This window comes from Perognathus longimembris, chromosome 11, assembly GCF_023159225.1.
Source record: "Perognathus longimembris pacificus isolate PPM17 chromosome 11, ASM2315922v1, whole genome shotgun sequence".
NCBI lineage: Eukaryota > Metazoa > Chordata > Mammalia > Rodentia > Heteromyidae > Perognathus > Perognathus longimembris.
Genome location: NC_063171.1, coordinates 28065741 through 28090503, shown reverse-complemented (window position 1 = coordinate 28090503; position 24763 = coordinate 28065741). Strand labels below are relative to the sequence as shown.

Genomic DNA, 24763 nt, shown 5'->3' with positions numbered 1-24763 from the left:
TGGTCCGTTTTCCTAAAGAGTCAACTTACATAGTCCTGTCAGGATAGACCAGGTTAAGTGCCCACTGTGTCAGCCATGGAAGTTGGCCTACTTTCATCTGTTTCTCCTGTTTTCACCTTACCTGTCAGCATCCCTCCCTCTATTTTCACAGCTATTGATCTCTTAGATACTGAAGCCTTTTGAGATAAGTTATACAGTTCCTAGGTATCTCCTATTTTTATTGGCTTTCTTGAATTTTAGTTTGTACTTTTGCTGCCTTATTATTGTCCTTTTGGGTTTCCATCCTAATATTTTATTCTGTGTGTGCTCTCTCATTCTCTTTGACCTGCTTAGTTTAAAGCCTTTCAACACTGTTTTTAAATGGGAAGAGGCAGCATAATGTTTAAATGCATGAGCTCTTGACCTGGAGTGGCTGGACTGAGGTTAGGAAGTCATGGAGACTTTCTCTGCCTTTGTTTCCTCAACTTCAAAAAAGGATGATTATTTAGGATTAAAAGACTTAGTACATAGATAAGTAATACTTAAAATAATAGCTGGCTTCATACCATTATTACCCATGATTGTTTTGGTAGAAAAGCATTTTAGGATATTAATTGTAGGTAGGCGTGTCCCATCATGTTGGAAAGAAGCAGGATAAATCTGAAGTGTTCATGAAAAGGTCATACCTTTATTTTAGTTATTGGAAGGAGGCTTAGAGATCACAGTCTTTTCACTCTAAATGTTGCAGACAAGGAAAACTGAGATGCAGAGAGTTAACTGACTTTCCTCCAGAATAGTATCCCAGCCTCTGATTTTCTCTTCCTTTCTATTAAATGCTATTCCTTTTTCTAAAAGACAGTGTACATTGTAACTTTATTTTTGTTGCTAGCACTAAGTAGTTTCAGATTTTCTTTCTCTCTTTTACTTTCTTTCTTTGTTATTTTAAATTTTCACTCCCTCCCTCCTTCCTCCTCTCCCTGCCCCTTTTCTTTCTTTCTTGGGCTCAGAAGTGGATCAGTAGTACTCTCATCATTGAGAGTTTATGAACAGCCTATTTACTTAGTTACTCTTAATAATGTGAAATATAAAAAGCTAAAGCATGTATATTAGGTGGACTTTATTGGAAAAAGTAAAATGCATTCACATAGGTGCTATAAACTGACTGTCAATGATGGGCTGTATATACATGACAGTGACTGTATGAAATGACAATGGAGCTGGGAAATTCTTAGCATCTAGTGATGTCATCATTACACTGTAGCACACACTCTACTCCCATTAGTGGCATGGTAAGAATAAGCCTACTTTGTCCCTGGGGCAAAAGTACAGCACATACAATTATATGTGAGGTATACTTGAAAACAATAATTGGTGATAGTATCATGCAGTTATGCATTTACTACACCCCACGTTTAAGCATTATGTTATAGTAAACTCCTTGTACTTCCAAAAAAAGTTGACAGTAGAATACTCATTGTTGGGCTGTTTTAGGTTGGCAACAGCAGTATTCACCATATCTTGTTCACCTTGTATTCACCATATCTCTTGATTGGATCAAAGGCTCCCATGAGAAACTGACCTGTACCATCTAGACTTATGATGTTTGCATAGGGATGGTGTCTAGTGGCCTATTTCTCAGACTACATCTCTGTAGTCAAGTGATACATAGCTATATTTAGAATTAATTTTGTGATAATTTTCCCTAGCATGCGTGTAAAGTTATCTTATGGTTTAAAATATTTATTAAACTTTTATTTTAATTATAAAGGTAATATACAGAGGGGTTAGAGTTATATACATCAGGTAATGAGTACATTCCTTTTTTGGACAGTGTGTTACCCCTTCCCTCACTCTCTTCCAGTTTTTCCCTCCTGTTCCTACCCACAAGTTGTACAGTTTATTTTCAACATAGTGTGTACTGAGTACCACAGCTACATTTGTTCACCCTTTGTCCCACCCTTTCTGTGCCCTCCCTTCCCTTCTGAAGGACAGTTAAACAAGACAAAAAGAGAAGGAAACAAAACAACAAAGAAACAAAACCCTGTTTCCATTCATGGGTGATTTTTGTAACTCTGTTCTTTATCATATTACAATTGATAAGAAGTAGAGTCATAAAAGCCAAGGACCAGAACTATATGAGCCTTATATTCAGCACTTGGACATGCATGTCTCTAAAATGTGCTAGTGTTCTGCAGGTCAGGTAATGTTGGGTTTGTTTGTGATGCAGGTCTGAGAACCATTGGAGTCATCACCAAACTGGATCTTATGGATGAAGGAACGGATGCCAGGGATGTCCTAGAGAACAAGCTGCTGCCTCTTCGCCGGGGTAACGTTCTGTGCCCTATACAGGACTCCATTTGGTCATTTGGCAGAAAAATGCCTGGCTAGCCCCAGGGGAGCTTGGTTTTAATGCCATCCTCTGTTGTAAGGAATGGGGTTCTTATTAGCTACATCTCTTACAGAATGGCAGAACTTCCCAAAATGATCCAAAAGGAGAAACCATTCCTTAAAAATAACAAGATCAGGAAAACAAGTAGAGGAAGAGGTTTAAAGAGGGATTCAAAATATTTATCAATTTATATAATATTCGGTTTCAAGTCTTGTGTTTATTTGTTGCTGTATGCCACAATTGGAAAGTGGCAGACCCTTTCGAAATGCATAGCATTCTTAAAGCCAAGAGATAATCTCTTGATATAAAAAATGTTGGTTAGCCAAGTTCCTGGTCTTTATTGAACACTGATGTCTCAGAACTTTGTAAAGGCTGCCAATTTCAGGCCTCAAAGTGATGCCTGCCCTTGTCAGCCTGTTCAAAAGCCTTGAAATCTGTCCAGAACAAGAGACAGGAAGTGCACCCAGCACCATAGGTGTGTGTTTTGTTTCAGGTTACGTGGGGGTGGTAAACAGAAGCCAGAAGGACATCGATGGGAAGAAGGACATCAAAGCAGCCATAGTGGCGGAAAGGAAGTTTTTTCTTTCTCATCCGGCTTACAGACACATTGCTGACCGCATGGGGACCCCCCACCTTCAGAAGGTCCTGAACCAGGTAAGCAACAAGAGCAATGAGGACTCAGGGCAACTCCTGGAATGGATATTTTGTATTTTAAAGTTATTTTTCTTTGCCTCAAGACATTCAGCTTAAATGACAGAAATTTCAAACTGAACATAGATACTTGGATATGCAGTACAACATGTCTCCATGAATTGATTTCACCTTCATATTACTGAAAGACAGTACTCAAAACAGAAGCACATATACTTTCGAGTATGCATTCATTCACATTGTACAGTTACCTTAACAAGTTGAGCTTGTGTGTAGCTCTGACAATGTCTTCTCTTCAGATCTCTGTTTTTGAATATCATATTGTAACAACAGGGTTTTTTCCTGGTCCCAGAGTTTGAACACAGGACCTTGAGCTTGCTTGGCTGGTGCTCTACCACTTAAGCCATGCCTCTACCTTGGCTTTTTGATAGTTATTTTAGAGCTGGAGCCTCATAGACATTTTTTTTGACCTAGATTGGCTTCAAACTGTGATCTTCCAGATCCTAAGGTCCCGAATAACTAGGATGAGAGGAGTGAGCTACCAGCACCAGCTTTATTTCTTTTATTTCACAATTTAAAGCATTCAAAACAAAATTCCTGATTGATTAAACACTAATTTCCACTAATCTGAATCACATATATCCTATTTCACCAAAAGTAAATGGACCTGGAATTGGCCTCAGTTTACCCCATATACATTTCTCAGTACACTAGAGTTACATAAACTTCTTCCCTACTGGAGTTACACATCAGATAGGTTTGTCATTGCCACTTCCTACAGGCCTTTTCTTCCTGAGTTTCAGTGACCTTTACTTTATGTGGTGAGCAGCTTTCTTAAGAATAGCATAAGGTGTGCTTTAGCTCTTATCTGTGATTGTCGTCAGTCAGTGGTAATTATGAATATTCCAATATTAGCTCTCAAAGGCAACCATGGAGGCTGTCAAGTGAGTGACATCATACCTCAGCCATTTAGGCAAAGCAACTGAGGATGTTTTAGAAAATAGCAACAGCACTGTGTTTCATTTCAAATGATGTATCATGGAGTGCTATAAAGTTGATGCTTTTAAAATGAAAGTAAATATCTGGAAGCTACAAGGCTGCAATTCATTGTATCATTTAAAAACATGAATATATTTTAGAGAAGGAACACTGGCTTGTCAATCAAGAACCATACTAATCCACCATTTTACTCAGTGCTCATAAAATGTTCTTTTCTTTTTCTTAAGCTTACTACCTTCATGTCTGTACAGGTGTATGGATACTTTAAATAAATTGGAAAAAATCTCCAAGATTTACTAACATGATGAGGAAAATAAAGTTGGGAACCAGTTAAATTTTGAGTGCTAGAAAAATAGAGGAAGTTTGTATGGTTATTTCGAAGAATCACTGCATTATAACTGATGATTGTTGACTGCAAATTCAATGAGTTCTGTGCTACTGAGCTCCTCTTTCCAGATATGTGCTTTCTATTGCTTCACCAATCTTCACACTGTATTTGAAACCAGGACAGTTTTATCTTTGATTCAACATGTGTCATTCAATGTGTGACTTTAATGGAGAGCTCTTCTGGGGGGAAAAAGAGAAACAAATCTCAGCAATCTGAAAGGAATTGGGAGAAATACCATTTGGCAGAGGCAGAGAAAGGGAATGAGTTATAGGATTGAGTTGTAGGAGAGATGGACACTGTTGTAGGTCAAGTTAAAGACTTTCGTTCTTATCCTAAGAGCCACAGAGAGGCATTTAAGATCTAATTAGAATATGTGTTAAAAAGAATATGATATAACAGGCAGGAAGATTAACTCTAGATAACAAGAAGTAAAACTGGGAGGCCAGTTAAAAGGTGATAAAAATGATGGCAGCTTAGTACTCAGGATAAAAACAAAGCCCAGCAGATAGGAGAAATGTTTAACAAAACTAATGATCTGCTTGAGCAATCCAGTAGACTTGGTGGTAGATTAGAGTGCTTGGGGGATAGAGGTGTAGTGAAGGACAGCTCCTAAATTTCCCAGTTGATATGAATTTGCCAAGTTGGAGAACTCTGAGTAGATCAGTGTGTCAGCTTTCTGTTGCTGTAACAAAATACCCCAAACAAAGAAAGAACTTACAAGGGGGAGCGATTCATCTAGGATCTGAATTCAGGGCCCAGTGTTTGCTAAACTGGCACTCTACAACTTGAATCATACTCGATTCCTTTTTGCTTTCCATATTCTGTAGATCATGTCATATGGCTTTGCCCAGGGCAGGCTTCAGACCATGATCTTACTCCTATATAGGGATTGCAAGTATGTTCCACCATATATGGTTTGTTGAGATGGGTCTCACTAACTTTTGGCATTTGTTGGCCTGGAATTGTAATCATTCTGATCTTAGCCTTCTGAATAGGAGGCCATTCCACAATTAGCCCCTTATAAGGAGAAAAGATTTATTTAGGCTTCAGAGGTTTCAGCTCAGGGTTGATTGCTCTTCCTATTGATTTAAGCCTATGGCAGCACAGTTCATTAAGGAAGGAACTCATGGCAGAGAACACTGACCACCTTATGGGAGCCAGGAAGCAGAGAAAGGGAGAAGAGACCAAGATCTCAGTATTTCCCTCAAAGGCATGCCCCCAAAGTTGCATCATTTTCTATTAACACCTTCTAAATCTTCTTCATCTCCCAACAACACCACAAGCCTTAACCCTTGGCTTTTGGGGGACATTTGAGATCTGAACTATAGAAATCAGGTACTGGCCGGCTGGATATGTTGACACTGAGGTTATCATTGAGATATCCAGGAAGAATCAAGCAGTTGGTCAAATAATATGCAGAGATAAGAAAGAAGTCTGTTTGAGCTAACATTTTAGCATCCACAGGAATTGGGTTGCTTACCAAGTCCACAAAGGACTGTGATTGCCTGAAGAGATAAGAGCACTGAGAAGAGGCCTTGCCCCCTATTCAAGGAATTTCCAGTGTTACCAGTCTGACAAGGAGAGACAAGGAGATGAATTAGAGATGGAGAATGGGTAGGGACAAGTAAGGGGAGCTAAGGTCACGGAAGTCAAGGAAAGCAGTATTTTCACCTCACTGTTGCCCTCCTATTGAGAGATCTGAGAAGCAGAAAGTGGAAACTGATTGTACTTTGTCTTTGCCAGCTCACATGCAGCCACATGCTTGCTCTTTTCATGGCTACTCTTCTTACTTTTAGACTTGGGGCCTTGTCCTTTGTGACATTATTCTTGGCTTCCCTGACCTGCATGCTTATAGTTCATACCTGTGTGAAGCCAGGTATGAAGCCAGGAGCCATTGACAATTAAATCCCTATAGATTTAATGAATACAAACATTCAGGTAGCCTCAAGTGTAAATGAAGATGATTTAAAATACTTTCTTCATTCAGTCTGGATAGATTAATTCCTGTTACTTTTAAATTATGTTCCTTTTCCCTATGCTTTTATAATTATATTACTTGTCCTTCTCTTGGTTTTTTACTTAAAGTAGGTCAGGCATATTGGCTTTATTTTTTTTTTCTTTTAATTCAGAATTTTCTTTTTTTTTTTGGTGGTACTAAGAGTTTGTTCTCAGGGCCCTGTGTTTGCTAGGCAGGCTTCCTGCTGAGCCATGCCTGCAGCCCTTTATTGTACCGGTTGAGTTTAGCTTTCTTATTCAGTCCTGTTACAGGACCATAATCCCTAATTTATGCTTCTTCCTACTGTATTTGGGATGATAGGCATGTACCATTATGCCCAACTTCTTCCACTGAGATGAAGTCTCATGGACATTTTTTTCCCTGGGTGGGCCAGAGCCATGTTCTTCCTGTTCTTAGCCTCCCATGTAGCTAGGATTGCGGATATGAACCACCTTTGACTTCTTCCATTTCTAACTCACTGACATCCATGGTTCCTTGCCATGTGGTAGATGAGCTGGTATATGAATGGCAGTGTCATTAGTAACTGAGTTGTATTTTAATTCTTTTTTTTTTTAGGAATAAGGAGAAATCCCAAATGAATTACTCCAGTGGGTGGAATTGTGAGCCTCTCAAAAGGGTCATGGAGGATTTCGGGGTGTTTCTTCTCACTGCCTTCCATCATGGTCAGCCTGGAATGTATACATGGTTTCCAGGGTTGTGAATGACCAGAAAAGCAGCAGAGGCATCTTAAGTATTATGTTTCAATCTTGTATCTGTGCATATGATTTTATTTTGTTTTATTTAGCAACTTACCAACCACATTCGAGATACACTGCCAAACTTCAGGAACAAACTCCAGGGACAGCTGCTGTCCATTGAACATGAAGTAGAAGCCTATAAAAACTTCAAACCAGAAGACCCTACCAGGAAGACCAAAGCTCTGCTGCAGTAGGTCACCTCTCCATTACTTTGTCACCTCCTGTTTTGTTAGCATCAGTTAGTTGTACAAGGGAGTTTCATTTTGACATGTCCATCTATGCTTACAATGTGCCTGGGTCAGACTCACCCCCTCCACCATGCTTCCTCATCTTCCCTTCTCTCTTCCCAAACCATCTCAAGGAGCTTCACTGTTCTATTTCCACATATGTACAGTAAGGGTCTATTTTAAAGTAACGAGGGTACCAGTTTATCAGGATGTGGCACAGTAACCCTGAGCCCTTAATTTTCTCAAGGAATGATGGTGGATATTTTTATGTTAGAAGCTTAACCAATTGCCCATCTTCCTGGGTTCAGGAAGGGCATAATTAGAACTCAGCTGGTTCTTTTTCCTTTAGTCTTGGAAGTGAGTAGCTACAGATGAAAGGTTCATCTGTCTTGCAATGTTTCTATAGATGACACTTGCCCTTATCATCTTTTATTTCAATTGCTCCATGTGATTGATCTGTGTATATTTTGCAGTAGAATGAGAATGAATAATTGAGTGAAAATCACAGACAATAAGGCCACATTTAAATTGTTTTTCCCTTTTTTCCTTTTCCTTTTCTTTCTTTCTTTTTGATTGTGGGGCTTGAACTGAGGGCTTGGGTGCTGTCCCTGAGCTCTTTTGCTCAAGGCTAGGGCTCCACCACCTTGAGCCACAGCTCTGCTTCTGGTTTTTCAGTGGTTAACTGGAGATAAGAGTCTCAAGAGGACTTTCTGCCCAGGCTGGCTTTGAACTGTACTCCTTAGATCTTAGCTTTCTGAGTAGCTAGGATTACAGGTGTGAGCCACTGGTGCCCAGCTGCTCTTTCCTCTTTGCTATTTTTTTTAATGTGGCCCTTTGAAACTTAACAATTGCTGAGCATATTTTCTTCTTTGTATGATCCTTCCATCTTATCTTGGGGTTACTGGATGCATCCATGAAGAGACATAAGATAGGATAGCAGAGTGGGTAGAGAATTGACAGCCAAATCTCTTACACCTTTAATCTCTTCCTCAATCCCTCTGGCCTCATCTGTCCATTTATCCCTGTGCTGTAGCCTTCATCAGGGTCCTCTCAGCTGAGTACTCCTCAGCTTAAATTCCAGGATACTGGTCTGAGGTTGGCCTGTAAAGATGATGTTTGATACCTCTTATGGTATACTTATTTCTCTACGGAGAAACAATTCAAAGCATTCACAAGTTTAAACACATTTAAAATATGAAATTTAATTTTGTGTGTGTGTGTGTAATTTCCAAATTCTCAATCACCCATCTAACATCTAAAATGCATCATCTTCTATTTCCTCATTTGAAAAAAAGATTCTATAAGTAGGCGAATACCATCACAGTACTCAATGTATACATGTGAAAATGGAGCTAGGTAACTTGAGATGATGGTGGGAATGGGTTAAGTGTGCAGGGGTATCTGTTTGTGAAACACACAGTGTGAAAGAGGGACAATGATGGAAGAGGTGATGTTGGTCAAGAAATATTATACACATAATGACCATGTTAAATTGAATGTTCCATGTACAGATATTTAAGATAATAAACACAAATAATGATAGCCTGGAAAGTTTTTTTTTAATTAGGTGTAACTCTTAGCTCATTTATTTTTTCTCTTCTTGATTATGGTCAAACTCTTGCAAAAGCAGAGCAAAGGAAGCTACTTTTATTTAGGCCTCAGCATTGTCTTAATATTTAACTGAAAATAATACGAAGACTGGCCTTATCTTTTGTGGCCCTCAGATTATAAAATTGCTCACTGGTAGGTTGATTACTTTCTTGGGCCCTGTCTTTGTGGGTCTAGTTCTTTCCTCTCGCCTACTTTCTTTTCCCCCCTCATACCTTACTACCTTGCTGCTTTCTTCCTTGGTCTATGTTTCTGTCTCTCATATGTTGTGCTCAGAGTCTGTTTCTGTTTTGTCTACCAGAGTCATATAAGCAATTGTTAGATTGCTTATATTGTTAGATTAATAGATTCTGGTAAATGCTGGTTTGATAAGTTGAAAATGGTAGGAGTTCAAATAAGGAAGCAGTTACATATGAGGAAAGCTGCAAGTTTGCAAAAAAAAAAAAAGATACTTAAGATCCTGACTTATGAGAGGGACTTGTCAGATATAAGGAGGGCAGGAAGTAGAGTGCATTTCGTCACAGCTTGTTGTAGGATGTGCAAAGAGGAAGGAGGAGTTGCTGAACTTTGTAAAATGCTTACATCTCATTATAGCTCACAAGACATATTTAAAAATACCTCTAGCATACACACAAGTCCAACTAAATCCAACTATACTCTAGATTTTTACCCTAAATAATTTGGAGTTACTCTTAATTCCTCATAATTTTAATGAAAGACAATGAAAAGATAATAATCTTACATAGCTTGAATGATTTTTCTGTTAGTTTGAATTTGAAAATAATTCCAGATGTCAAAATTACAGTTTCTAAGCCTAATAATTTCAAATCAAAATGACTGTTTTTTTTTTGTTCTAAATGAATGGTCTTAAGGTGACTGGTTAAAACAAAATATATGTTTTAGCAAGCAGAGGTCAATAAAATGCATGGTCCTTGCCTTTAAGAGAGTGAGGATCGCCAATCAGGCAAGGGAAATACAGTCTGCTAAGTCCTCTGCTGGAAACAGGCAGAGGAGGCAGATGTTACCTTAAGCTGGGCCATGTTAAAGCATGGTGATAGATGAGGAGGGTCATGGATTGTGAAAAGTTTCTGGGAAAAACTAATGCTTGAGCTGAGTCTTAAAGGCAGATGGAACATAGCCAGGCAGAACAGCAAAGGGCAGAGAGGTGGTGCCTTAAGTAGAAAACCAAGAGAGAAAGCACAGGACCAGAACATCTGGGGAACAGCAAATTGCTTCCTTATGGCTGGCTGGAAGGTGTGTATGAACAGTGAGAGATGGGGTCAGACCATGCAGAATACTGGGCAGTGGGTTGAGTTTGGTTTCATAAGGGCAGAGCCAGGTGTCAAGGATGCTGGTGGTCAAAGATTTGTGTTATAGCTTGAAGGTGATATCTGGTCTTGATGAGGATGGATCTGAAGGCAGAATCGACATCTAGAGGTAGCATCAGTGACCCCAGGACAAATAGCTAAAGACCAAACCAAAGCAGGAGAATCAATTTTTGGAATAGAGAAGTTGAGTGGACCAAGTTTTTGGTGTGGTGAATTCAGGGTGGGTAAGAGGAAATGATTGACCAGTATATAGTTGGGTATATGGGTCAGTTGCTCCCATGAACGAGAACTGAAAGTCTGGAGAAATAAGTTTCTTGAGTGGGAGAGAGACATCAAGACTGCAAAACTAGGGAAAGAAGCAGCGGGTCAAGTGGGATGTTGTGGGGGTTCATTTCACTGTTCTACTTTAAGTATAATGACATGTATAACATTAAATTTTAATTCAAGGACTTTAAAAATATCATTTAGAGTTAGCAAACGAGGCCAGAACACATTTAAAGAAAAAGATACTTAAGATATTTACTCTAGTTAAATGCCTAAAATAAATCTTCACAATGTGTATTCATATAATGCTGTTCTAGAGTTGAACAAAGTGCAGTGGGAACTCTACCAGTAGGTGCCACTAAGAACACCAGGAATGACTCTGAAGAAGACCCATAGTGAAATAAAATAAGTAATGTGAGACCAGAGCTTTAACTTGAATTCATTTCTCCCTCATGTGTACAGGATGGTTCAGCAGTTTGCTGTGGACTTTGAGAAGAGAATTGAAGGGTCCGGAGATCAAGTTGATACCCTGGAGCTCTCAGGAGGTGCTAAAATCAATCGTATTTTCCATGAACGCTTTCCCTTTGAGATAGTAAAGGTTTGTATTGAATACTACTCCCCCCCTCCAGTTCTATTTAATTTCCACATTCTCTTCTATGAAACTCTTGATAAAATATTGTATGGGTGGTATGGTAAGTCTTTGGGCACAAATCCTTTTTTTCAGGATAAATACTTTATTTCATTCAATGGGATTTAACCTTTCAAGTTAATTTAAGAAATATGAATTGAGCTGGGGATATGGCCTAGTGGCAAGAGTGCCTGCCTCATATACATGAGGCCCTGGGTTCGATTCCCCAGCACCACATATATAGAAAACGGCCAGAAGTGGTGCTGTGGCTCAAGTGGCAGAGTGCTAGCCTTGAGCAAAAAGAAGCCAGGGACAGTGCTCAGGCCCTGAGTCCAAGCCCCAGGACTGGCAAAAAAAAAAAAAAAAAAAGAAATATGAATTGAGTTTTCCATGGTGTTCTTATGTTATCTAGGAATTTAGAAATACTTCCTGTGCAACTAGTGTGTACCAGAGTTCAAAGCGCCAGTGGTCAAGACAGAAGGGGGGGGCGGTCCTAATTTGTCCAATGGCAAAACAGAGGGCATGAAATATAGGCATAGTGTTTTTATGGTGGTATGATGTGAGTGCTCTTTTAATCAGTTGTTTCCTCAAGTCCTGCCTGAGTAAGGGACATGAGGAGGACACGGTGTGCAGCTCAGCTATGCAGAGAGCTTGGGGGGGAGTTGTGTCATTGAAGGTAAAAGCAACATTATTGCATCAGCATCATTGAGTAAAGTCCTAAAACAGGAATGTATATGGCAGGTAGAGTATACAGTGGCCAGGGAAGAGCTGATTGGGAAGGGGAAATGCATACCTACTTTACCCAGGGCATTCACTGTAGGTTGGGGTAAAGTGTTTGCATTTAACAATGGGAAGGTGTATGAGGATTTTAAGTGGAGTTGTGACCCAGTTCTAAAGGAATATTATGCCAGCTGGATTGTGAAGGGGCAAAGAATATGTACAGGCCAGAAACAATAGGAGCACCTGAAGGTGGATGTACCACTTTCTTCAGGGACTGAAGCTTCTATAATCCTGGAGGCCCAGTTACAAAATCATAATCCCACAGTTCGGCACAGGGCTTAGATGGAGTCTTGTATAAGGGAGAAACTCCAAAGCTTACATTTCTTAGCTTCCTAGTAAGATGATGTCATAACAGAAGATGGAAAAAAATGGGTGAATTTGGAGCTGTAGTGGTAGGAGTGAAGGCTTGGATTGGACAGGAAACAAAGATAACTTTGAGATAATTCCCAAGGTTTTGGCTTTTGTAGATGAATAAATAATTGTATGTATCATCAGATGAGGGAAACTGAGGAAAAGATGTGTTGGTGTGGGTATGTAAAATGAAAGCTCTGTTTTTAGACTTATTAAAGGTGAAATAGCCAATAGCACATTGAGTTCCTTTAAACACTATACTGTTTGGCTCACATACAAAGAGGTGGGCGCTTTTATCTTGGTGTGGGAAGCTGATGGATAAATAGATAATTTTATTAAAATGTGCTAAGTAAAGTGACAATTTCAGCGAAGGGTGCTATGGAAACAAAGCCCACAGATATGAATCCTAGCCATGTCTGCAAGGGAGCCAGACTTCTGAGCTGAGTTTGGAAGGATGGGCAACTAGGTAAGAAGAAGAGGGGATGGGCAAAGCATACTCCTTAAAGAAAAGGAGGAGTGATGAGAGCTGAGGATACAGATACAGGGTGTGGGTACAGAGATGAGGCAAGTGATTGTTCTAAGGCACAAAGTGTGAAGGAGGAAACTGACCAGAGAGTCTGGAATAGAGATTTCCAGAGTCAGGGATGAATCCAGTGTGCTCTGGACATGCTTTCCAAGATCAAGTGCTGCTGTAACACTTTGTTCTTTCGAGTGGATTTGTGGTACTTTGGACTTCTGGGAGTATTTGTAATCTGTTTTGTATTGGGCCGGTGGGAAATGATTAATTTTCTTTTATAAACAGACCATGAGCCCAGGAGATTAAGACAATCAGGAAGAAAGGACTGCCATTGTGAGTCCCAGGACAGTTGGGTGGCTGTTTCCACCCTCATTTATGCATTTACCTGTATTCTCATGTTATTCAACAAAGGAATGAAGAATTATATGTGTCACTGAGTGGCTATATTTATGCCCAGAAGGCATTATATATACATATATATCAGAGTCAAAATATGCTGCACTGAAACTTCCAGAAGTCCCCAGTGTTCTATGTAGCCTTGAACTCTGTATAGACAGATGTTTTGGCCATCTGGGTTTAGCTTAGGAGAAATATGAGTATCCATTTATTAGTAACAAAGTCAAGTTATCCTCCTCTGTGATATTTAACAATATGCTTAGTTTGGAATTAAGTGTATAACTGTGGCTCATTTTGCATCTGCAGATGGAGTTCAATGAGAAAGAACTGCGAAGAGAAATAAGCTATGCGATCAAAAACATACATGGTATCAGGCAAGTGATTCCCTTTTCCCTTGTCTAAAAGCTACCAAGGGTAAAGGAATATTTCTTTCTTTTTTTTTTTTTTTTTTGGCCAGTCGTGGGCCTTGGACTCAGGGCCTGAGCACTGTCCCTGGCTTCCTTTTTGCTCAAGGCTAGCACTCTGCCACTTGAGCCACAGCGCCGCTTCTGGCCGTTTTCTGTATATGTGGTGCTGGGGAATCGAACCTAGGGCCTCGTGTATCCGAGGCAGGCACTCTTGCCACTAGGCTATATCCCCAGCCCCATAAAGGAATATTTCTAAGTGCCTATTAAATAGACTTCTCTTAATCGAACCGAAGAGAGAGGTGGAAGTAAAAAATAAAGTTTAAATATTTTCTGTACTCAAAAGTATGTCCTGTGAACAATAGAAAATGAGCATCCTGCTTATCTTGGAGTAGATGAGCAGATCCTGTTATAACCACAGGTATAACATGCTCATTAGCAGTCATTATTTACACAGAGAAGGGGCCGATTAATTTTGACTGAAGTTATGGATCAAGATACAGCAAGATGAAATGAAGGTGCTTCCTGTTGAACTGACTCATGATTTTTCAGAGAATAACTTCAATAGGCCATGGTGTGTTATGGATCTACATCTGCTGGTGTGGTGTATGTGGGCACATGTGTATGTAGTGGTGATGCAGTGCCCTGAGAGGATGGAAGGATGTCCTGGAAGTGGTTGAGTTTGGAATATAAAGGGCCTCCAGTGAGTAGGAGCAGTGTAGACAAAGACATAAAGGTAGGAAAGTGGGGCAGGTAACTGTAGAACTGGGATTTAACTACTATGAAGAATGTGGGTGAGAGAGCAAGGTAGACTGGGATAAACTTGTTCAGAGAGAGATTATTCTGTTATTTTCCATCATATTCTTTTCCTGCTTCTCTGATAAATTAGACTGGATATAATAATATAATAATAGACTGGGTGTTTATAAAAGTAAATACAAACTGACCTCACAGCTCTGGAGGCTAAAAGTCTAAGATGAGCATGTCATTTCTGGTGAGAGGCATGTCCCAGTCTGCTGAGCTCTCATCGTACCCTTGCATGACAGAACGAGAACAAGCAAGTTCTCTTACCTTCTTTCCTGAAGGTATTAATTCCCTCACGAGAGCTCTATTTTATAACAACCTTCTCAAGGCCCTGCATCCCAATAACATGGAGGGGTATAATTTCAACAGATGCATATAGAGGGGGACATACATTTGGTCCATAGCACTTCCTTTTTTTTTTTCAAATTTTTATTATCAAACTGATGTACAGAGAGGTTACAGTTTCATATGTTAGGCATTGGATACATTTCTTGTACTGTTTGTTACCTTGTCCCTCATACCCCCCCCTTACTCCTCCCTTTTCACCCCTGAGGTGTTCCGTTCACTTACACCAAACAGTTTTGCAAGTATTGCTTTTGTAGTTGTTTGTCTTTTTTTTACCCTGTGTCTCTCAATTTTGGTATTCCCTTTCAATTTCCTAGTTCCAATACCAGTATACACAGTTTCCAATATACTCAGATGAGATTACAGAGATAGTGTAGGTACAATCACAGGAAGGTGATACAAGAACATCATCAATAATAGAAGCTACAGATACACATGGGACGTTGAAAGTAGTTACAACTGTGATATAACAATTGTTTCCATAACATGGAGTTCATTTCACTTAGCATCATCTTATGTGTTCATAAGGGTATAGCTATTGGGCCTTGTGATGCTCTGCTATGACTTGCCTAAACCTGTACTAATTATTCCCAATAAGGTAGACCATAGAGTCCATGTTTCTTTGGGTCTGGCTCACTTCACTTAGTATAATTTTTTCCAAGTCCTTCCATTTCCTTACAAATGGGACAATGTCATTCTTTCTGATAGAGGCATAAAATTCCATTGTGTATATGTACCACATTTTCCTGATCCATTCGTCTACTGAGGGGCATCTGGGTTGGTTCCAGATTCTTGCTATGACAAATTGCCATAGCACTTTCTTTAGAGAACTATGATGCAGTTATTTTAACAGTCATTCCTTGAGTTCATATGTAGAAAACTACACCTAATTTAATGACTGAAGGTTGCATTTGATATTCTAGATTCAAGGTGATAAGACAGTCTGCTTGGGTCACAGATTAGTTCATTTGAGGGAGGTATCATCTTGTCTGTGGCCACTTCTAAGCTCAGCTTTTGCCACAGGGCCATGCAGTCCTAACATAGTCTCAATGTGGTTAAGAAAAGTACAATATCCTGTGTATGGGATAGCTACTGACATGACTAATTAGTCTCTTAAACATAAACATATTTAATTTAAAAACTTCCATTTTGTCTTATGAGTGGTACTCATAAGACACTATGTTGGAAATGAACTTTACAACTTGGGAGGGGGGAATGGGGAGGGGGAGGGAAGGTGGGAGACAACAAGGGATGGGGTAACAATGTTGGACAAGAAATGTACTCATTACCTTATTTACATAACTGTAACCCTTCTGTACATCACCTTTACAATAAAATAAATAAAATTATAAAGTAAAAAATTTGGAAATAGCTCAACAAAAAATTTCCATTTGATTCTGTTAGATACTGGATTAGTAGAAGCCAGCTTTTTCTATGAAAGATCTGAAGACAGATCTTCTGCCTGTCCTCTTTGCTAACATTGTCAACTATAAGGATGTGAGGGAGTCTTGTGGTTCAAACTGAGCTAATCAGGGCAAAAACTATTCCTACCAGTGTAGTTATGGGCCCAATCCACTGCAGTGCAGAACAGAATGTTGGGGCTCAGAGAAGAAAGAACGCTTTCAGTAGCAGAACTCGAGTAGGGTTAGAGCTGTAGGTTGTGGTTGCCTTTAATCTGGGATTTGAAGCACAAGGACCATTTGTATAGGTTAACGTGGACGGAGAGGATACAATGAACAGCTCAGGCAAAGGCAAAGAATATTTGTCTATGCATAAAGACAGTTTCACTGAAACATAGGGTAAATGAGCTACAAAAGAAAATTAGGTTCACACGGTGGGAACATTTCAGTATTAAGCAGTTTCCATTTTATTCTTTTTGCCATTTGGAGAAATGGCAATTATGGTATGATTGCTACAGTTAGAAGCAAAAAGGACAGGGGCTTGGTAAGTGATAAGAAAGGGTATTGAGTACTGCTAGTATAGGGAAGTATTAAATGTCCCTAAAGGGGTACCATAATTGGACATTGAAGAGAAATTAAATAAGAGGGAAGGAAGGGGAGCAGGGCTAAGGAACAGGAGGATAATAAATGTGCACAGATCCAAAGCCTGGCAGTCTTTAGTCATGGCCATTGCTCAGAGTTCAAGGGTCTCTTTCCTTGCAGTTTTTCTCTACTGACAAATCGCTACCTAAATCCATACATAGTCAACTTGGGGCCTTCCTTGCACATGTTAGGCATGTGTTCTGTCACTGAGCTCCATCTCAGCCTTTGGATATTGCTTTTAGGTTATGTTAATTTCCCACAGATCAGAATTTACTATGGTTTAGTTCTACTGGAGCTATTATTGTAGTGGTACTATGTACACAATAAATTGTTACATAACTTTTAAACTTGGCCTATGTCATGCTTAATTAAAATGGCATGTCAATTTAAACATTTTCAGAAAATTTCTTGATTGTTTAAACCTAATATGATGTTTTCTTTCTTACATTCAGGACAGGGTTGTTTACTCCAGACATGGCATTTGAAGCAATAGTCAAAAAACAGATTGTAAAGCTGAAAGGGCCTTCCTTGAAGAGTGTCGACCTGGTAATGCAGGAGTTAATCAACACTGTCAAGAAGTGTACCAAAAAAGTAAGTCTGAGTCATTTCCCAGTGAGTGCATGTTTGATTTCTCTACCTTTCCTTGCCCATTACATGACATTTTTTTCCTGACCCCTCTTCCTCCAGTGTCCAAGGGGAAGGATTGTGGCAAGTTCTGGGTGGAAATTGTTTTTTCTTTTTTTTTTTTTTCCCAGTCCTGAGCTTGGACTCAGGGCCTGAGCACTGTCCCTGGCTTCTTTTTGCTCAAGGCTAGCACTCTGCCACTTGAGCCACAGTGCCACTTCTGGCCATTTTCTATATATGTGGTGCTGAGGAATCGAACCCAGAGCTTCATGTATATAAGGCAAGCACTCTTGCCACTAGGCCATATTCCCAGCCCTGGAAATTGTTTTTTCATATCTTGTGATGAGCAGGTACATTATCTTCTCTCATCCTATTCTTAAAAGGTTTTCTTTGGGCCAGAAAGAGCATATTTAACTTTTTCTTTATTGTCTTAAATAGAAAAACACTACTTTAGAACAATTAAATGACACTCTTAACTTTTCCTGTTGTGTATAGGTTAGGGTTAGAGAAAGGATATCAATGCTGTTGTGTGTATCAGTAAGAAAATTCTTCTAAATGACTCCATTTTGTCTGGGTATTCTGAGAATAAATCATTTGATGTATTATACGGCTAAGAGCCCAGCCTCTGGGGCCTAGTTTCCTAGATTAAAATCTTGCCTATGACACTTTCTATGTGATATCAGGCATCATATTATTTCTCCCTGGTTTTGCTATTTATCTGTGAACTGGATTGATGATGGCAATAACACCACCTCAGTGAGGACTAAACAAGATGATGATTCCTGAAGTCTACAGGCCCTTAATACACTTGAGTAATCACAGTAACTGATCACAACATGGCTGCTCACATATAGCACTTCAGCAGCAACCTACATTCTCTATTCTGAATGTCTTTTGAGTCTATGGAGTAGAGTGGTGGGGGAAAGAATTCCCAATTTGCAGATTCTTCACTGCAAAATACCTAGAGCCTGTGCTGAACACCTAGGAACATGGAAGGAATATCTTGTACTAGAAAACAAAAGAAAATATTTAGGACAGGGTAGGCCTAACCCTATCACAGTTGACCCTGGGCCTATGAACATAGTCATTGAAGAATATTCTTGAATATTCACTGGCCCTTCTCTTTGCATATGGCTCCTGGCAGTAACTTCTTTGAAAAATTAGTGGGGAGAAAGAGAGAAAAAAGAAAATGAATGAATATGAATTTCCCCAGTTACCTGGCAGAAAAGCTTAGGTGGAAAGTAAGAGTACACACACAATGAAAGAGAGAAACAGTTGAGATTCTTAAATATGGAAAGTAAAGGAATGAATCAAAGCATCTTGGGGACCAGAAGTAACTGGAGGTTTAGGCCCCTTCTCTAGATAATTCTTCTTTTCTTCTTGGTCTCCTAACCCTCAAATCTTTTATTCCCAAACCAGAAATATCTCTAGGAGCTAAGGGACTGTGGGACCTGGTGAAGAAAGGAAGAGGGAACAAGAACAAAACCCCACTCTTTATTACCCGTACCACCAGGGAACTTGAAGCCAGTTACTAATACTTCACATCCTTGCTCTCTTGCTTGCTCTTCTCTCTTGTCACCATTCATTTAAAGCTCCTTCCATTGACAGGATTAACCAATCCTGCATGCCCTATTAACTATACGGATTGCTACACTCAGCACCCAGCTGTGTTAGGCCAGAAGGCGGCTCTTTAGATTGTCAAGTGTCTGCCTTCCCCAATTAACCTCTCTTCTTTCTAAGGGTCAGTTGGATTGTATTTGTCTTCAAGGCTAATTAATTAGCTAGCTTTATTTCTTAGTTTAATTAGGTACTTTACAGAGAGAATACAGGAACAGATCACATGCAAAAAGAGTGTGTTTTGTTTCTGTGAGTTGAGAAACTGAGTTGAGTATCGTCGAAAGTCTTCACAAATGTTAGCTATATAGGCCTTGCTTTTGGTGAGATGAGGATAGGATAATATTGTTGTGAGGGGGGTTATAAAAATCTAGGTAAACTCTACATTCAGATTATTTGATGAGCATGTTCAGGTTCTCTTTATACTTTAAAGAGAGGGAAACTGAAAATCATAAATGAAGGATGTGGTTTATGTAAGACAGAAGAGGCATAACTCTAATCAGCGGATCCATATGTAGAGAATAGGCCCTGGCCTCACATCAAAAGACCAGCACATGTGTGTACATTTATGTTTTAAGTTATATGAAGTGTTTATGGTATGTATGATTTTTTTTTTATCATTTCCCATTTATCTGACTTACTGGAAAACCACCAGTCAGTATAGGACGAGACAGCTTGTTCCCAGACAATTTCTGGCTTCTATTCTTTCTCTCTACCCTTTGAACCTCCCTTCCCTTTATGCTCCGTGGCTCAATATCCTGTATATTTTTACTGTCTTTTCAAAACATTCTGTCATTTACTTTAAAACAAACCTATGTTTTTCTCCCTGAGATGATTGTTCATCCTACAGCTTTCTTCATTAAGGTATATTTACTGACCCAAATCTGAAATATTTAAGGACTGAATCAGGCATGACATTTCCTTGCTTCTCCTTTTTGGAGATCCCAAACATTATTCTATCAAGCTCCTCAGAAGTCTTTTAGGAAGTCACCTGTGGTACCAGCACTCCACACCTTTCGTCTATTCACTGTTGCCATTAATCTCCTGTCATACTGCTGCCTTCTGCAGAATTTTTAGAAGCCAGTTTATATTTTCTCTTCAACCCAAATTTAATTTCAGTGTGAAGAGCTCATTGTCCATGTGCAGATTATGGGCAACTACCCAACAGCTACCAGACTTATACCATCAGTCCATTTTGAGCTCGGTGACTCCTGAGCCACTCCATTTAACCTAAGCTGGTGTCCTAGGACACCTCTGTGTCCTCTTGTGGTGCTTGGTATCATCAACAAACATTTTACCAAGAAATTGTAAGCTCTACATCTATGATTTAAAGAATGTGCATCATTCTCTTCTATGTTCGTTAGATTTTAAGCCAATTGGGAAAATAATAGAAAAGTACAGAGGACGTTTGAGATCCACTGGTAAGATTTAGATTTGAAAACCTGGCTAGGACCATGACTTACCACTAGTCCCAGCATTAAATCACTGTGGCAGGGATGGTTGGATGGGAAGAATAAATAAAATTTTCAATGTATTATTTTATTTAGTTCTTGTTTATTGTTTTTCCCCTGTTTTAACTATGTTTTCTCTCTGGCAGATCACATCTTCCACAGTTCAACTACTTAAAATATTGGTCATTTCCAAATCTGTTTTTCTGGATCAAACCTTTTGAACTATCTACTAACCACTGCATTCACTCTATTTTCTTACTTAAGCCCCTGAAATAGTTTATTAAACCTTCATTACTCTAGTGGCCTTCCCACAGATCCCTCTGCAGCCTCAAATTTATCTTCCTATCAAAATGGCCTTTCTAGAATTAAAATTTGTATTTTGTCTGTTACATTGAAATTACTGAGTGTCTCTTGAAGCCTTAAGAATGAAATTCAAATCACTTAGGGCTGTTTTCTAATCTGTTAAGACCTCTCTGATGTGCACCACCCTCAAAGGCTTTTCATGTCTTTGGTGTTTGCAGATGTGAATCCCTTGCTCTTGAATTTCCCTCCTGTCTTCCTCTTCCATGCCTCTTCATCTTGTAAGATTCAGTGCAATCACCATTGTTTCCTACAACGTTTCTTAGGGAGCCTCTGTGGAGTCTTTTCCTGGTCTGTCCTTACTTTCTTCTCTGTGCTTCTATTGTGTGCTTCTCTGTGTCTTTTCTATCATAGCATTGATAATACACTATTGGGTTTTGTTTGATTTTTCAGTTGTGTGAAGGGCTCCTTTTACTGATTGCAAGCTCATTATTAAAAAAAAAAGTCTCTTTCTTTTTTATCCCTAGCATCTCAATGATAATTTCCATGTGGTGGTATTTTACAAATTCTTATCAATAAGTTAGATGTTCTAAACTTACCTTGATGCTAAGAAATGTGTACCTGGTTCTAAAATGGTGTTTTATTACTTTTTTTAAAGTGGTAACACTGGGACAGATTTTTCTTTAAATATCTATCATTTTCATGCCCTTGATTTTTTTGATCACTGTGCACTATTTTCATATTCTTGATTTTTGGTTTTATTAGTTTTACCAGGAAATTTTTACCTTAAAATGGCTGTAATTAAAACATTTTGCAAAACAAAACCATTATAATTAATGTTGAGCATGCCAGGACTATTATTTGACATAAGCAATAGAGAAGGTGACTAGGTTGTCCAGTGCAGAACATTTTTGAAATTTAAAAGGAGTGCTATGAATATTTTCATTGGGCTAATCGCAGTAAACCAACATTGCCTCCGGCAATGTGAAAATGTACAGTCATTCCAATTAAATTGCAACTTTACACACACATTTATATGCGCAAGACAATGTTTTCATTTTATAACATCTCATGCTGAATGCCTTATGTGTAAAATCTTTAAATGTCTTTTCTTAAGCCACATAAATAAACATCAGTTGAAAGCATATGGTATTTATGTGGTTCAAATAACAAAGCACAAAGCTAGACTTCTAACTCCAGGGAATGCATTTCTTCTCAGATATTTTCTCACTGTTGCCTCTGAGGCCCAGGAGGACAGGACAGGAACATTAGAGCTTTATGAGCTATTTGGCTTCATGCCAGGGACATCGCAACTTTGAAATTTTTCTGGTGGGCATCAGTTTTCAGCTGGTTTTCTTTACTTCCTTTTCTCTTGCACAGCATCTCAGGGTCCTGAAGTTCTTTTCAAGAAGCACAGAGAGGAACATCTTGTTTTGGTAACCACAGTTTAGCAACTGTGCCATTTATTGGCCTCTTGGGAAACCACATTCTTGGATCACCCTGATACCAATTAATTAATTATTTTTCTACTTAGAAAAATGTTTTTTTAAAATCTTTTTGCAAAAGAGATACCTTACTTGACTGTTAGAAATACAGGCAAAGGTTTTTCTATTGAAAAGCAGTGTTAGAAGAAATGCTGAGTTTTGTGGCATGGAAGGTAAACAAGTATCTGGCCCTATATGCACATAACTAAACAAGTGAATTCAAAGTCTTTACCACGACCTTCAAAGCTCTGCTTGACCTTGGCTCCCCCTTTCCATTTCTAAGCTCACTCCTCCTCTCTCCATTTCTCCTCTCTCTCTTCAGTCTACTCCAACTGCTGACCATGTTTCTTCAGCAGGCCAAGGAGACATGGCAGTAGAACTTTCACATTGCTTCTTCTCCATGTTTGAATTGTTTTGTGTGAAATCACATCCTTGCTTCCTTCAGGTCTCTGCTCAAGGCACTTGATACAAAATTTAATTTTTCATCTATAACTGCCTAGCCCTCCCTCCAAACACCACACGCGCGCGCGCACACACACACAAGTGTGCGCACACACACACATGTGCACACACACACTTCCACATATGATTTACATTACATATGCTACTGTTTTTGGACAATAAGAGGACCTTGAGAAGGTAGGCTCCATGAGAGCCCCCAAATGGCCAGATTTTCAGTAGTAATGGAAAGCATAAGTGGATTATGTATCATTGATCTGGTAGGTGATGGTCAATTTGGCTGAAGTAGATTGAAGGTGAATGCATTGTTATAAAACATTATGAGCAAATAGGATTCATAGGTCTGGCTTGGTTTTCAGTGGTTTTTACTCTATTTAAGTAGACTTGCTTTTCATCTCCCCTAATGAATGGCTCTTCAGTCAATACACTTTATATTGTGCTTCACATACAGTAGATGCCTTACGTGATTATTTTGGGTACCTTAGCTGAAAATCGTGCTGATCATTACCATGTATAACTGTTTTTGGGCATTATAGGAAATTCAGGTCTGAGTCTTGGTGTTAAAGCTATATGACAGTAAAGGAAAATGAAATTATAGCATTCACAGGAAAGGGGCTTAGAGCTGAAAAGTGCCATGTTTTCAAAACAAGCAGACCCAGAAAGACAATCGTCAGGTTTTCTCCCATATGTGGAACCTAGATTAAAATGAAAGCAGAAACACCTGAAAGCCAAAGGTTGATGATGGGAAGAACACAGCATGAGTGGGAGGGAGAAGCAGAGAGGGCAGTTTGTGTTGCATTTAATGGAAGTATATTATATACAAGTAACAAAATGTAAAATGATGTAAGTATATTGCATATGCATGTAAATGTCATTAAAATCCATTCTTTTCTAAAACTAGCATACACTTAAATATTTAAGCAACTGAACTTGAAAACTTTCATAATGAAGCTGAATAAACCATTTAGACTTTCAAAAAATATAGCTATATGAGGCTCATCTTTTAACCTCACAAGTCATTGAAAGAGTTGTGATTTTTATTTTTTAAATTTATTATCTTATCTATAAATAATTCTACCAAGGGCTTTCAATTCTACATGTTAGTTTATATATACAATGCATCTTGGTTAGCATCACCCCTTCCTTTTTTCCTACCCCATCTATCCCAAACCCACCCATGCCCTTCAGTTATCTTGTTCTATTTTTGTGATCTTTATAATTAATTCTTAATTTATAATTTACCACAGCCTCTGCTTTTCTTCCTACATTCTGTTTTATTTCTTCTTTTTTTATTTTAACTGCTCATTAATATGTCTACCAGAGATAAACTTTGGAAGACAGAGGAGATAAAAACCCGACTCAGACTTTCAGGTGCTGTTTTGTCTCAGTGTCAAACTACCCTGAATTATATGATATTTTTGGAATTACTTAAGAGACTGTGCTTTTTCTGACTACTTTTTAGTTTGATTTCCTCTAACATGAGTTTTTTTTAAATTACTTAACATTTGCTAAATAACACTAAAGTCCTTTTCATTTCTCTACTTAACAGTTTTTCTACCATATATATCTCATCATTTATCCCACCAGTTGTAGAAAGTATTTGAGGTTTGGGATTTGCCCATTCAGAGAGGGGTGATTCACACTGTTTCTTTCTCTCCATGGAGAACCACACCTTTTCCCCATGGCTTTATACCAAGTCTCCTCATTTTCCTGCACCTCTGTGAATTTGGGATTGTGGATCCATCTGATTTCCCTTTTCATAGTAGCTATGTTGTCCCCACATTACTGTTTTCTCATCTCCTGACTAAACACAAAGATTATGAGGGGTTATTTTGAGGGTGGGGATGTCGGCTAATTCACAAAAAAGAGAATACACTTTTTAAATGCTTTTGTGAGCAGTATATTCATTATTGCTATGAAGTTTCTAACAAGTGGCAGTATTTGAATGTTTATAGTTCTTTCTGGGAAAAGCAGAGC

At 38.9% G+C, this 24763-nt stretch overlaps 1 protein-coding gene across 10 annotated transcripts in view; it reads left to right on the top strand.

Annotated features, from left to right (window-relative positions):
- The window catches only part of Dnm3 (dynamin 3), a 492945-nt gene that overhangs the window by 159040 nt on the left and 309142 nt on the right, over positions 1-24763 (top strand). For all 10 annotated transcript variants that reach the window (XR_007212664.1, XR_007212666.1, XR_007212665.1 and 7 more), the window contains 6 exons: positions 2207-2305; positions 2862-3022; positions 7208-7350; positions 11050-11185; positions 13566-13633; positions 17307-17445. Coding sequence is in view for 7 of the 10 variants with exons in the window: in XM_048358313.1 (XP_048214270.1) it covers positions 2207-2305; positions 2862-3022; positions 7208-7350; positions 11050-11185; positions 13566-13633; positions 17307-17445 (746 nt within the window). In the remaining 3 variants the exon portion in view is untranslated. The remainder of the gene's footprint in view (positions 1-2206; positions 2306-2861; positions 3023-7207; positions 7351-11049; positions 11186-13565; positions 13634-17306; positions 17446-24763) is intronic.